General features: G+C 47.6%; 1 protein-coding gene across 1 annotated transcript in view; it reads right to left on the minus strand.

Moving 5' to 3' along the window:
- The window catches only part of LOC124040701 (piezo-type mechanosensitive ion channel component 2-like), a 202,099-nt gene that overhangs the window by 79,536 nt on the left and 109,557 nt on the right, over positions 1–13,006 (minus strand). Inside the window, exons 26-29 of the mRNA XM_046357776.1 lie at positions 9,772–10,015; positions 8,908–9,025; positions 6,368–6,530; positions 5,752–5,841 (exon numbers count right to left, since the gene is read on the minus strand). Coding sequence (XP_046213732.1) covers positions 5,752–5,841; positions 6,368–6,530; positions 8,908–9,025; positions 9,772–10,015 — 615 coding nt within the window. The remainder of the gene's footprint in view (positions 1–5,751; positions 5,842–6,367; positions 6,531–8,907; positions 9,026–9,771; positions 10,016–13,006) is intronic.

Genomic DNA, 13,006 nt, shown 5'->3' on the forward strand with positions numbered 1-13,006 from the left:
AAATCCTCCCCTCTCTTCTCCGTCTGTCACGACTATAAATCCTCCCCTCTCTTCTCCGTCTGTCACGACTATAAATCCTCCCTCTTCTCCTCCCGACTCCTCTCCGTCTGTCACGACTATAAATCCTCCCCTCTCCTCTCCGTCTGTCACGACTATAAATCCTCCCCTCTCTTCTCCGTCTGTCACGACTATAAATCCTCCCCTCTCTTCTCCGTCTGTCACGACTATAAATCCTCCCCTCTCTTCTCTGTCTGTCACGACTATAAATCCTCACCTCTCCTCTCCGTCTGTCACGACTATAAATCCTCCCCCTCTCTTCTCCGTCTGTCAGGACTATAAATCCTCCCTCTCTTCTCCGTCTGTCACGACTATAAATCCTCCCCTCTCTTCTCCGTCTGTCACGACTATAAATCCTCCCCTCTCTCTCCGTCTGTCACGACTATAAATCCCCTCCGTCCTCTCCCCTTCTCCGTCTGTCACGACTATAAATCCTCCCCTCTCTTCTCCGTCTGTCACGACTATAAATCCTCCCCTCCCTTCTCGTTCTGTCACGACTATAAATCCTCCCCATCTGTCACAACTATAAATCCGCCCCTCTCTTCTCCGTCTGTCACGACTATAAATCCTCCCCTCTCTTCTCCGTCTGTCACGACTATAAATCCTCCCCTCTCCTCTCCGTCTGTCACGACTATAAATCCTCCCCTCTTTTCTCGTTCTGTCACGACTATAAATCCTCCCCTCTCTTCTCCGTCTGTCACGACTATAAATCCTCCCCTCTCTTCTCCGTCTGTCACGACTATAAATCCTCCCCTCTCTTCTCCGTATGTCACGACTATAAATCCTCCCCTCTCTTCTCCGTCTGTCACGACTATAAATCCTCCCCTCTCTTCTCCTTCTGTCACGACTATAAATCCTCCCTTCTCCTCTCCGTCTGTCAGGACTATAAATCCTCCCCTCTCTTCTCCGTCTGTCACGACTATAAATCCTCCCCTCTCTTCTCCGTCTGTCACGACTATAAATCCTCCCCTCTTCTCCCCTCTCTTCTCCTTCTGTCACGACTATAAATCCTCCCCTCTCTTCTCCGTCTGTCACGACTATAAATCCTCCCCTCTCTTCTCCGTCTGTCACGACTATAAATCCTCCCCTCTCTTCTCCGTCTGTCACGACTATAAATCCTCCCCTCTCTTCTCCGTCTGTCACGACTATAAATCCTCCCCTCTCTTCTCCGTCTGTCACGACTATAAATCCTCCCCTCTCTTCTCCGTCTGTCACGACTATAAATCCTCCCCTCTCTTCTCCGTCTGTCACGACTATAAATCCTCCCCCTCTCCTCTCCGTCTGTCACGACTATAAATCCTCCCCTCTCCTCTCCGTCTGTCACGACTATAAATCCTCCCCTCTCTTCTCCGTCTGTCACGACTATAAATCCTCCCCTCTCTTCTCCGTCTGTCACGACTATAAATCCTCCCCTCTCTTCTCTGTCTGTCACGACTATAAATCCTCACCTCTCCTCTCCGTCTGTCACGACTATAAATCCTCCCCTCTCTTCTCCGTCTGTCAGGACTATAAATCCTCCCCTCTCTTCTCCGTCTGTCACGACTATAAATCCTCCCCTCTCTTCTCCGTCTGTCACGACTATAAATCCTCCCCTCTCTTCTCCTTCTGTCACGACTATAAATCCTCCCTTCTCCTCTCCGTCTGTCAGGACTATAAATCCTCCCCTCTCTTCTCCGTCTGTCACGACTATAAATCCTCCCCTCTCTTCTCCGTCTGTCACGACTATAAATACTCCCCTCTTCTCCCCTCTCTTCTCCTTCTGTCACGACTATAAATCCTCCCCTCTCTTCTCCGTCTGTCACGACTATAAATCCTCCCCTCTCTTCTCCGTCTGTCACGACTATAAATCCTCCCCTCTCCTCTCCGTCTGTCACGACTATAAATCCTCCCCTCTCTTCTCCGTCTGTCACGACTATAAATCCTCCCCTCTCTTCTCCGTCTGTCACGACTATAAATCCTACCCTCTCTTCTCTGTCTGTCACGACTATAAATCCTCCCCTCTCTTCTCCGTCTGTCACGACTATAAATCCTCCCCTCTCTTCTCCGTCTGTCACGACTATAAATACTCCCCTCTTCTCCCCTCTCTTCTCCTTCTGTCACGACTATAAATCCTCCCCTCTCTTCTCCGTCTGTCACGACTATAAATCCTCCCCTCTCTTCTCCGTCTGTCACGACTATAAATCCTCCCCTCTCCTCTCCGTCTGTCACGACTATAAATCCTCCCTCTCTTCTCCGTCTGTCACGACTATAAATCCTCCCCCTCTCTTCTCCGTCTGTCACGACTATAAATCCTCCCCTCTCTTCTCTGTCTGTCACGACTATAAATCCTCCCCTCTCTTCTCCGTCTGTCACGACTATAAATCCTCCCCTCTCTTCTCCGTCTGTCACGACTATAAATCCTCCCCTCTCTTCTCCGTCTGTCACGACTATAAATCCTCCCCTCTCCTCTCCGTCTGTCACGACTATAAATCCTCCCCTCTCCTCTCCGTCTGTCACGACTATAAATCCTCCCCTCTCTTCTCCGTCTGTCACGACTATAAATCCTCCCCTCTCCTCTCCGTCTGTCACGACTATAAATCCTCCCCTCTCTTCTCTGTCTGTCACGACTATAAATCCTCACCTCTCCTCTCCGTCTGTCACGACTATAAATCCTCCCCTCTCTTCTCCGTCTGTCAGGACTATAAATCCTCCCCTCTCTTCTCCGTCTGTCACGACTATAAATCCTCCCCTCTCTTCTCCGTCTGTCACGACTATAAATCCTCCCCTCTCTTCTCGTTCTGTCACGACTATTAATCCTCCCCTCTCCTCTCCGTCTGTCAGGACTATAAATCCTCCCCTCAATTCTCCGTCTGTCACGACTATAAATCCTCCCCTCTCCTCCGTCTGTCCCCTCTCTTCTCCTTCTGTCACGACTATAAATCCTCCCCTCTCTTCTCTGTCTGTCAGGACTATAAATCCTCCCCCTCTCTTCTCCGTCTGTCACGACTATAAATCCTCCCTCTCTCTCTCCGTCTGTCACGACTATAAATCCTCCCCTCTCTTCTTCGTCTGTCACGACTATAAATCCTCCCCTCTCCTCTCCGTCTGTCACGACTAAATCCTCCCCTCTCCTCCCCTCTCTTCTCCGTCTGTCACGACTATAAATCCTCACCTCTCCTCTCCGTCTGTCACGACTATAAATCCTCCCCTCTCTTCTCCGTCTGTCAGGACTATAAACCCTCCCCTCTCTTCTCCGTCTGTCACGACTATAAATCCTCCCCTCTCTTCTCCGTCTGTCACGACTATAAATCCTCCCCTCTCTTCTCGTTCTGTCACGACTATAAATCCTCCCCTCTCCTCTCCGTCTGTCAGGACTATAAATCCTCCCCTCAATTCTCCGTCTGTCACGACTATAAATCCTCCCCTCTCCTCCCCTCTCTTCTCCTTCTGTCACCACTATAAATCCTCCCCTCTCTTCTCTGTCTGTCAGGACTATAAATCCTCCCCTCTCTTCTCCGTCTGTCACGACTATAAATCCTCCCCTCTCCTCTCCGTCTGTCACGACTATAAATCCTCCCCTCTCCTCCCCTCTCCTCCCCTCTCTTCTCCGTCTGTCACGACTATAAATCCTCCCCTCTCCTCTCCGTCTGTCACGACTATATTCCTCCCTCTCTTCTCCGTCTGTCACGACTATAAATCCTCCCCTCTCTTCTCCGTCTGTCACGACTATAAATCCTCCCCTCTCTTCTCCGTCTGTCACGACTATAAATCCTCCCCTCTCCTCCTCTCTCTTCTCCGTCTGTCACGACTATAAATCCTCCCCTCTCTTCTCCGTCTGTCACGACTATAAATCCTCCCCTCTCTTCTCCGTCTGTCAGGACTATAAATCCTCCCCTCTCTTCTCCGTCTGTCACGACTATAAATCCTCCCCTCTCTTCTCCGTCTGTCACGACTATAAATCCTCCCCTCTCTTCTCCTTCTGTCACGACTATAAATCCTCCCTTCTCCTCTCCGTCTGTCAGGACTATAAATCCTCCCCTCTCTTCTCCGTCTGTCACGACTATAAATCCTCCCCTCTCTTCTCCGTCTGTCACGACTATAAATACTCCCCTCTTCTCCCCTCTCTTCTCCTTCTGTCACGACTATAAATCCTCCCCTCTCTTCTCCGTCTGTCAGGACTATAAATCCTCCCCTCTCTTCTCCGTCTGTCACGACTATAAATCCTCCCCTCTCTTCTCCGTCTGTCACGACTATAAATCCTCCCCTCTCCTCTCTGTCTGTCAGGACTATAAATCCTCCCCTCTCTTCTCCGTCTGTCAGGACTATAAATCCTCCCCTCTCTTCTCCGTCTGTCACGACTATAAATCCTCCCCTCTCCTCCCCTCTCTTCTCCGTCTGTCACGACTATAAATCCTCCCCTCTCTTCTCCGTCTGTCAGGACTATAAATCCTCCCCTCACTTCTCCGTCTGTCAGGACTATAAATCCTCCCCTCTCTTCTCCGTCTGTCACGACTATAAATCCTCCCCTCTCTTCTCCGTCTGTCAGGACTATAAATCCTCCCCTCTCTTCTCCGTCTGTCACGACTATAAATCCTCCCCTCTCTTCTCCGTCTGTCACGACTATAAATCCTCCCCTCTCCTCTCTGTCTGTCACCTTGTTCGGGCTGCGTTCGGCGGTCGACGTCACCGGTCCTCTATCCATCGCCGCTCCACCTTTCATTTTCCATTTGTTTTGACTTGTTTTCCCGCACACCTGGTTCACATTCCCTCATCAGACTAAATGTATAGTAGCCTCTGTTTCCCCCATGTCTGTGTGTGGAATTGTTTTTGTGTAGGGTGTTACGCTACAGGCTGGCTACCAGTCCAACGCTCTAACCACTAGGCTACCCTGCCGTCCTGTGTAGGGTGTTACGCTACAGGCTGGCTTGTGCTAGGTTTGTTTATAACATAGGGTTGTTTTGTTTAATCCGCTTTATGTTACCGTAGTTGTGCTTTGTGCTGCCTCGCCTGTGCCTTTGGGCCTGATATTAAAGCTGTTACCACCCATCTCTGCTCGCCTGTGCCTTTGGGCCAGGGTGTATATTAAAGCTGTTACCACCCATCTCTACTCTCCTGTACCTTTGGGCCAGGGTGTATATTAAAGCTGTTACCACCCATCTCTGTTCTCCTGTACCTTTGGGCCAGGGTGGATATTAAAGCTGTTACCACCCATCTCTGTTCTCCTGTACCTTTGGACCAGGGTGGATATTAAAGCTGTTACCACCCATCTCTACTCTCCTGTACCTTTGGGCCAGGGTGTATATTAAAGCTGTTACCACCCATCTCTGCTCTCCTGTACCTTTGGGCCAGGGTGGATTTATTATTATTTTTTATTTTACCTTTATTTAAGTCAGTTAAGAACATATTCTTATTTTCAAAGACGGCCTGGGAACAGTGGGTTAACTGCCTGTTCAGGGGCAGAACGACAGATTTGTACCTTGTCAGCTCGGGGGTTTGAACTCGCAACCTTCCGGTTACTAGTCCAACGCTCTAACCACTAGACTACGCTGCCACCTGCCGCCCCGGATATTAAAGCTCTCCTGTTTACCACCCATCTCTACTCTCCTGTACCTTTGGGCCAGGGTGGATATTAAAGTTCTCCTGGTATCACCCATCTCTGCTCTCCTGCGCCTGACTTCCCAGCAACCAGTCACTCACCCCGTTACATGGACTTACTGTCTCTTCAGCTGTTCCATAGACTGCTTCTCTTCCTCCAGTCTGGCTCTGACTGCCTTCACTATAGTTGCCTGGAACAATTCAGCCCCTCTGAAACACACACATGCATCATCACATCACAGATACATTATGACATCACAGATACATGATGACATCACAGTACTACAGCAGATTAAGAACAGACACATGATGACATCACAGATACATGATGACATCACAGTACCACAGCAGGGTAAGAACAGATACATGATGACATCACAGATACATGATGACATCACAGTACCACAGCAGGGTAAGAACAGATACATGATGACATCACAGTACCACAGCAGGGTAACAACAGATACATGATGACATCACAGTACTACAGCAGGGTAACAACAGATACATGATGACATCACAGTACCACAGCAGGGTAAGAACAGATACATGATGACATCACAGATACATGATGACATCACAGTACCACAGCAGGGTAACAACAGATACATGATGACATCACAGTACCACAGCAGGGTAACAGATACAAAGAGTTAGCTGGTATAACGGAGGTAGTTTGGACACAAAGCTTAGAAAGGATTAGCTTAATGAAGACACACACACAGTAAGCTTATACCTGGAGGCCAGTATCTGTGAGGCCCTGATGTCAGCCACCACATGGAGGAAGTAGTAACTCATGAAGACGCGTCTCTGCAACAGCAGGAAGGCAAAGCAGATACTGTCCCAGATGATCCCAGCCTCGTCGCTGGGCAGATCACACTTCTTACCACCGTCCGCAGCTATAGACGCCACGGACAGACAGACAGACATAGAATGCACAACCAGCAGACACATGGAGTAGATGGAGAAGACGGATGGAGAAGATGGATGGAGAAGACGGATGGAGAAGACGGATGGAGAAGACAGATGGAGAAGTCAGATGGAGAAGATGGATGGAGAAGACAGATGGAACAGATGGATGGAGAAGACAGATGGAGAAGATGGATATAGAAGACAGATGGAGCAGATGGTTGGAGAAGAGAGATGGAAAAGACAGATGGAGCAGATGGAGGGGACAGATGGAGAGGACAGATGGAGCAGATGGTTGGAGAAGAGAGATGGAAAAGACAGATGGAGCAGATGGAGGGGACAGATGGAGCAGATGGTTGGAGAAGGGAGATGGAAAAAACAGATGGAAAAGACAGATGGAAAAGACAGATGGAGCAGATGGATGGAGAAGACAGATGGAAAAGACAGATGGAGCAGATGGAGGGGACAGATGGAGAGGACAGATGGAGAAGATGGATATAGAAGACAGATGGAGTAGATGGATGGAGAAGACGGATGGAGAAACGGATGGAGCAGATGGACGGAGAGGACAGAGAAAACATATGGAGAGGATGGAACAGACAGATGGAGCAGACAGATGGAGCAGATGGAGAAGACAGGTGGAGTACGTGGATGGAGAAGATGGATCAGATGGAAAAGATAGATGGAGAATATAGATGGAGAAGGTGGATGGAGAAGACAGATGTGGAAGATGGAGAAGACAGGTGGAGCCGGTGGATGGAGAAGATGGATAAGATGGATGGAGCAGATGGATGGAGAAGACAGGTGGAGCACATGGATGGAGAAGACAGATGGAAAAGACAGATGGAGAAGATGGATGGAGAAGACAGATGGAGCAGATGGAGAAGACAGACAGAGAAGATGGATGGAGAAGACGGATGAAGCAGATGGACAGAGAGGACAGAGAAAACAGATGGAGAGGATGGAAAAGACAGATGGAGCAAACAGATGGAGAGGATGGAGCAAACAGATGGAGCAGACAGATGGAGCAGATGGAGAAGACAGGTGGAGTACGTGGATGGAGAAGATGGATCAGATGGAAAAGATAGATGGAGAATATAGATGGAGAAGATGGATGGAGAAGACAGATGGGAAAGATGGAGAAGACAGGTGGAGCACGTGGATGGAGAAGATGGATAAGATGGATGGAAAAGATAGATGGAGAATATAGATGGAGCAGACAGATGGAACAGATGGAGAAGCCAGATGTAGAAGCCAGATGTAGCAGACAAGTGGAACAGAGGGAGAAGACAGATGGAAAAGATGAAGGGAGAAGACAGATGGAAAATATGAATGGAGAAGACAGATGGAGAAGACAGATAGAGAATATGGATATAGAAGACAGATGGAGCAGATGGATGGAGAAGACAGATGGAGAAGACAGATGGAGCAGATGGATGCATAAGACAGATGGAGAAGACAGATGGAGCAGATGGATGCATAAGACAGATGGAGTAGACAGATGGAGCAGACAGTTGGAGCCGATGGAGAAGACAGATGGGGCAGACGGATGGAGCAGGCAGAGGGTTCAGACGGAGAAGATGGATGTAGAAGACAGGTGGAGCAGATGGATGGCGAAGAAAGATGGAGCAGACAGATGAAGCAGATGGAGAATACAGATGGACAGGACAGACAGAGCAGACAGATGGAGCAGATGGATGGAGCAGACAGTTGGAGCAGATGAGAAGACAGATGGATCAGATAGATGGAGCAGATTGAGAAAACAGGTAGAGCAGACAGATGGAGCAGATGGAGAAGACAGATGGAGAATACAGATGGAGGAGACGGTTGGAGAAGACAGGTGGAGAAGATGGGTGTAGAAGACAGATGGAGCAGATGGAGCAGACAGATGGGAAAGACGGATGGAGACGACAGGTGGAGAAGACAGATGGAGAAGATGGATGGAGAAGACAGATTGAGAGGAGATAGATGGAGAAGATGGGATGGAGCAGATGGAGAAGACAGATGGAGAAGATGGGATGGAGCAGATGGAGAAGACAGATGGAGAAGACGGATGGAGAAGATAGATGGAGATGACAGATGGAGATGACAGATGGAGCAGATGGAGAAAATGGAGAAGACAGATGGAGCAGATGGAGAAGTTGGATGGAGAAGACAGATGGAGCAGATGGATGGAGAAGACAGAGGGAGAGATGGATGGAGATGACAGATGGAGCAGATGGAGAAGACAGATGGAGCAGATGGATGGAGAAGACAGATGGAGCAGATGGAGAAAGACGGATGAAGAAGATGGAGCACCTTCAGTAACACCATTTCCTCACGGTCATAAAACATGGTTTCATTGCTTCATGAAAGTAAGAGTCTTACGTGTGAAGTCTCTGTTGGTGACGATCTTATACTCCTTGATGGTGCAGGCCAGACTGAGGAGCTGGATCAGCCAACAGTTGTTGACCACCAGGACATTGATGTAACCACAGGCCAGGATCTGAACACGGAGACAAGATATCAGATGCTGTATCTCACTCCCCCTGTTCCATTTAAAGTGCACTACTTCAGATAAATGGAAGCAGAAAGGCTTTATGCCACATTATGTCAAACTTCCGGACGGAAGGTCCTTTTCATATCACCATCTCAGTAAGTATGACAGTTCTTATGATTTGTGAAGCATCTATGTAGTGCTTATGAAGACTTTATGAGTCGTTTAAAGTGGAATCGTATGTCCTACTGTGTGTGTGTGTGTGTGTGTGTGTGTGTGTGTGTGTGTGTGTGTGTGTGTGTGTGTGTGTGTGTGTGTGTGTGTGTGTGTGTGTGTGTGTGTGTGTGTGTGTGTGTGTGTGTGTGTGTGTGTGTGTGTGTAGGTGTGTGTGTGTGTGTGTGTGTGTGTGTGTGTGTGTGTGTGTGTGTGTGTGTGTGTGTGTGTGTGTGTGTGTGTGTGTGTGTGTGTGTGTGTGTGTGTGTGTGTGTGTGTGTGTGTGTGTGTGTGTGTGTGTGTGTGTGTGTGTGTGTGTGTGTGTGTGTGTGTGTGTGTGTGTGTGTGTGTGTGTGTGTGTGTGTGTGTGTGTGTGTGTGTGTGTGTGTGTGTGTGTGTGTGTGTGTGTGTGTGTGTGTGTGTGTGTGTGTGTGTGTGTGTGTGTGTGTGTGTGTGTGTGTGTGTGTGTGTGTGTGTAGGTGTGTGTGTGTGTGTGTAGGTGTGTGTGTGTCTGTGTGTAGGTGTGTGTGTGTCCTACTCACAGACAGGATGTTCTTCATGGTGATCACAAACACGTTATAGGCAATCAGGAAGTCCCAGTAGTGGAGGATCTTTTTGATTGGTTTGAGCAGCAGCTCCCCACCGAACAGCAGGAAGTAGAAACATCCCACTATATAGCCCAAACAGAAGATACTGATACGGGTGGTGCCGGTGATGAAGATGATGGTGAGGACGAACCAGAACAGGTAGCTAAACGTGATGACCTTCAGCATGTCCAGGTAGGACCTGGAGGAGGAGAGAAGAGAAGGAGAGAAAAGAAGAGAACATGCAGGTAGACAAGCGGTTAATCCCGGGTAGACTAGTGATTAATCCCAGGTAGACTAGTGGTTAATCCCGGGTAGACTAGTGGTTAATCCCAGGTAGACTAGTGGTTAATCCCAGGTAGCCTAGCGGTTAATCCCAGGTAGACTAGCGGTTAATCCCAGGTAGACTAGTGGTTAATCCCAGGTAGACTAGCGGTTAATCCCAGGTAGACTAGTGGTTAATCCCAGGTAGAGTGGTTAATCCCAGGTGGTTAATCCCAGGTAGACTAGTGGTTAATCCCAGGTAGACAAGTGGTTAATCCCAGGTAGACTAGCGGTTAATCCCAGGTAGACTAGTGCTTAATCCCAGGTAGACTAGCGGTTCATCCCAGGTAGCCTAGCGGTTCATCCCAGGTAAACTAATGGTTAATCCCAGGTACACTTGCGGTTAATATCAGGTAGACTAACAATTAATCCCAGGTAGCCTAGCGGTTCATCCCAGGTAGCCTAGCGGTTAATCCCAGGTAGCCTAGAGGTTAATCCCAGGTAGCCTAGCGGTTAATCCCAGGTAGACTAGCGGTTCAACCCAGGTAGCATTGCGGCTCATCCCAGGTAGCCTAGCGGTTGATCCCATTTATTTATTTTGCTCCTTTGCACCCCATTATTTTTATTTCTACTTTGCACATTCTTCCATTGCAAAACTACCATTCCAGTGTTTTACTTGCTATATTGTATTTACTTTGCCACCATGGCCTTTTTTGCCTTTACCTCCCTTCTCATCTCATTTGCTCACATTGTATATAGACTTGTTTATACTGTATTATTGACAGTATGTTTGTTTTACTCCATGTGTAACTCTGTGTCGTTGTATCTGTCGAACTGCTTTGCTTTATCTTGGCCAGGTCGCAATTGTAAATGAGAACTTGTTCTCAACTTGCCTACCTGGTTAAATAAAGGTGAAATAAAAAAATTAAAATAAAAAGGTAGACTAGCGGTTCATTACAGGTAGCATTGCAGTTCATCCCAGGTAGCCTAGCGGTTCATCCCAGATAGCATTGCAGTTCATCCCAGGTAGCATTGCGGTTCATCCCAGGTAGCATTGCGGTTCATCCCAGGTAGCATTGCGGTTCATCCAAGGTAGACTAACGGTTAATCCCAGGTAGCCTTGTGGTTAATCTCAGGTAGACTAGCAGTTAATCCCAGGTAGACTAGTGGTTAATCTCAGGTAGACTAGTGGTTAATCTCAGGTAGACTAGCGGTTAATCCCGGGTAGACTAACGGTTAATCCCAGGTAGCCTAGCGGTTAATCCCAGGTAGCCTAGTGGTTAATCCTAGGTAGCATTGTGGTTAATCTCAGGTAGACTAACAGTTAATCCCAGGTAGACTAGCAGTTCATCCCAAGTAGCATTGCGGTTCATCCCAGGTAGACTAACGGTTAATCCCAGGTATCCTTGTGGTTAATCTCAGGTAGACTAACAGTTAATCCCAGGTAGACTAGCGTTTAATCCCAGAGCCGACGAGGTGAATAATCAGACCGTGTGCCCACGTACAGAGGCTCTAGATAAGAGAGTCTGTTAAATGACTCACTACTGTAGTGGCTCTAGATAAGAGAGTCTGTTAAATGACTCACTACTGTAGTGGCTCTAGATAAGAGAGTCTGCTAAATGACTCAATATTGTAGCGGCTCTAGATAAGAGAGTTTGCTAAATGACTCACTACTGTAGTGGCTCTAGATAAGAGAGTCTGCTAGATGACTCACTACTGTAGTGGCTCTGGATAAGAGAGTCTGCTAGATGACTCACTACTGTAGTGGCTCTAGATAAGAGAGTCTGCTAGATGACTCACTACTGTAGTGGCTCTAGATAAGAGAGTCTGTTAAATGACTCACTACTGTAGTGGCTCTAGATAAGAGAGTCTGCTAGATGACTCACTACTGTAGTGGCTCTAGATAAGAGAGTCTGCTAGATGACTCACTACTGTAGTGGCTCTAGATAAGAGAGTCTGTTAAATGACTCACTACTGTAGTGGCTCTAGATAAGAGAGTCTGCTAGATGACTCACTACTGTAGTGACTCTGGATAAGAGAGTCTGTTAAATGACTCACTACTGTAGTGGCTCTAGATAAGAGAGTCTGCTAAATGACTCACTACTGTAGTGGCTCTAGATAAGAGAGTCTGCTAAATGACTCACTACTGTAGTGGCTCTAGATAAGAGAGTCTGTTAAATGACTCACTACTGTAGTGGCTCTAGATAAGAGAGTCTGTTAAATGACTCACTACTGTAGTGGCTCTAGATAAGAGAGTCTGTTAGATGACTCACTACTGTAGTGGCTCTAGATAAGAGAGTCTGTTAAATGACTCACTACTGTAGTGGCTCTAGATAAGAGAGTCTGCTCGATGACTCACTACTGTAGTGGCTCTAGATAAGAGAGTCTGCTAGATGACTCACTACTGTAGTGGCTCTAGATAAGAGAGTCTGTTAAATGACTCACTACTGTAGTGGCTCTAGATACGAGAGTCTGCTAGATGACTCACTACTGTAGTGACTCTAGATAAGAGAGTCTGTTAAATGACTCACTACTTTAGTGGCTCTAGATAAGAGTCTGCTAGATGACTCACTACTGTAGTGGCTCTAGATAAGAGAGTCTGCTAGATGACTCACTACTGTAGTGGCTCTAGATAAGAGAGTCTGTTAAATGACTCACTACTGTAGTGGCTCTAGATAAGAGAGTCTGCTAGATGACTCACTACTGTAGTGGCTCTAGATAAGAGAGTCTGCTAGATGACTCACTACTGTAGTGGCTCTAGATAAGAGAGTCTGTTAAATGACTCACTACTGTAGTGGCTCTAGATAAGAGAGTCTGCTAGATGACTCACTACTGTAGTGGCTCTGGATAAGAGAGTCTGTTAAATGACTCACTACTGTAGTGGCTCTAGATAAGAGAGTCTGCTAAATGACTCACTACTGTAGTGGCT

Source organism: Oncorhynchus gorbuscha, linkage group LG08, assembly GCF_021184085.1.
Source record: "Oncorhynchus gorbuscha isolate QuinsamMale2020 ecotype Even-year linkage group LG08, OgorEven_v1.0, whole genome shotgun sequence".
In the NCBI taxonomy this organism is placed as follows: domain Eukaryota; kingdom Metazoa; phylum Chordata; class Actinopteri; order Salmoniformes; family Salmonidae; genus Oncorhynchus; species Oncorhynchus gorbuscha.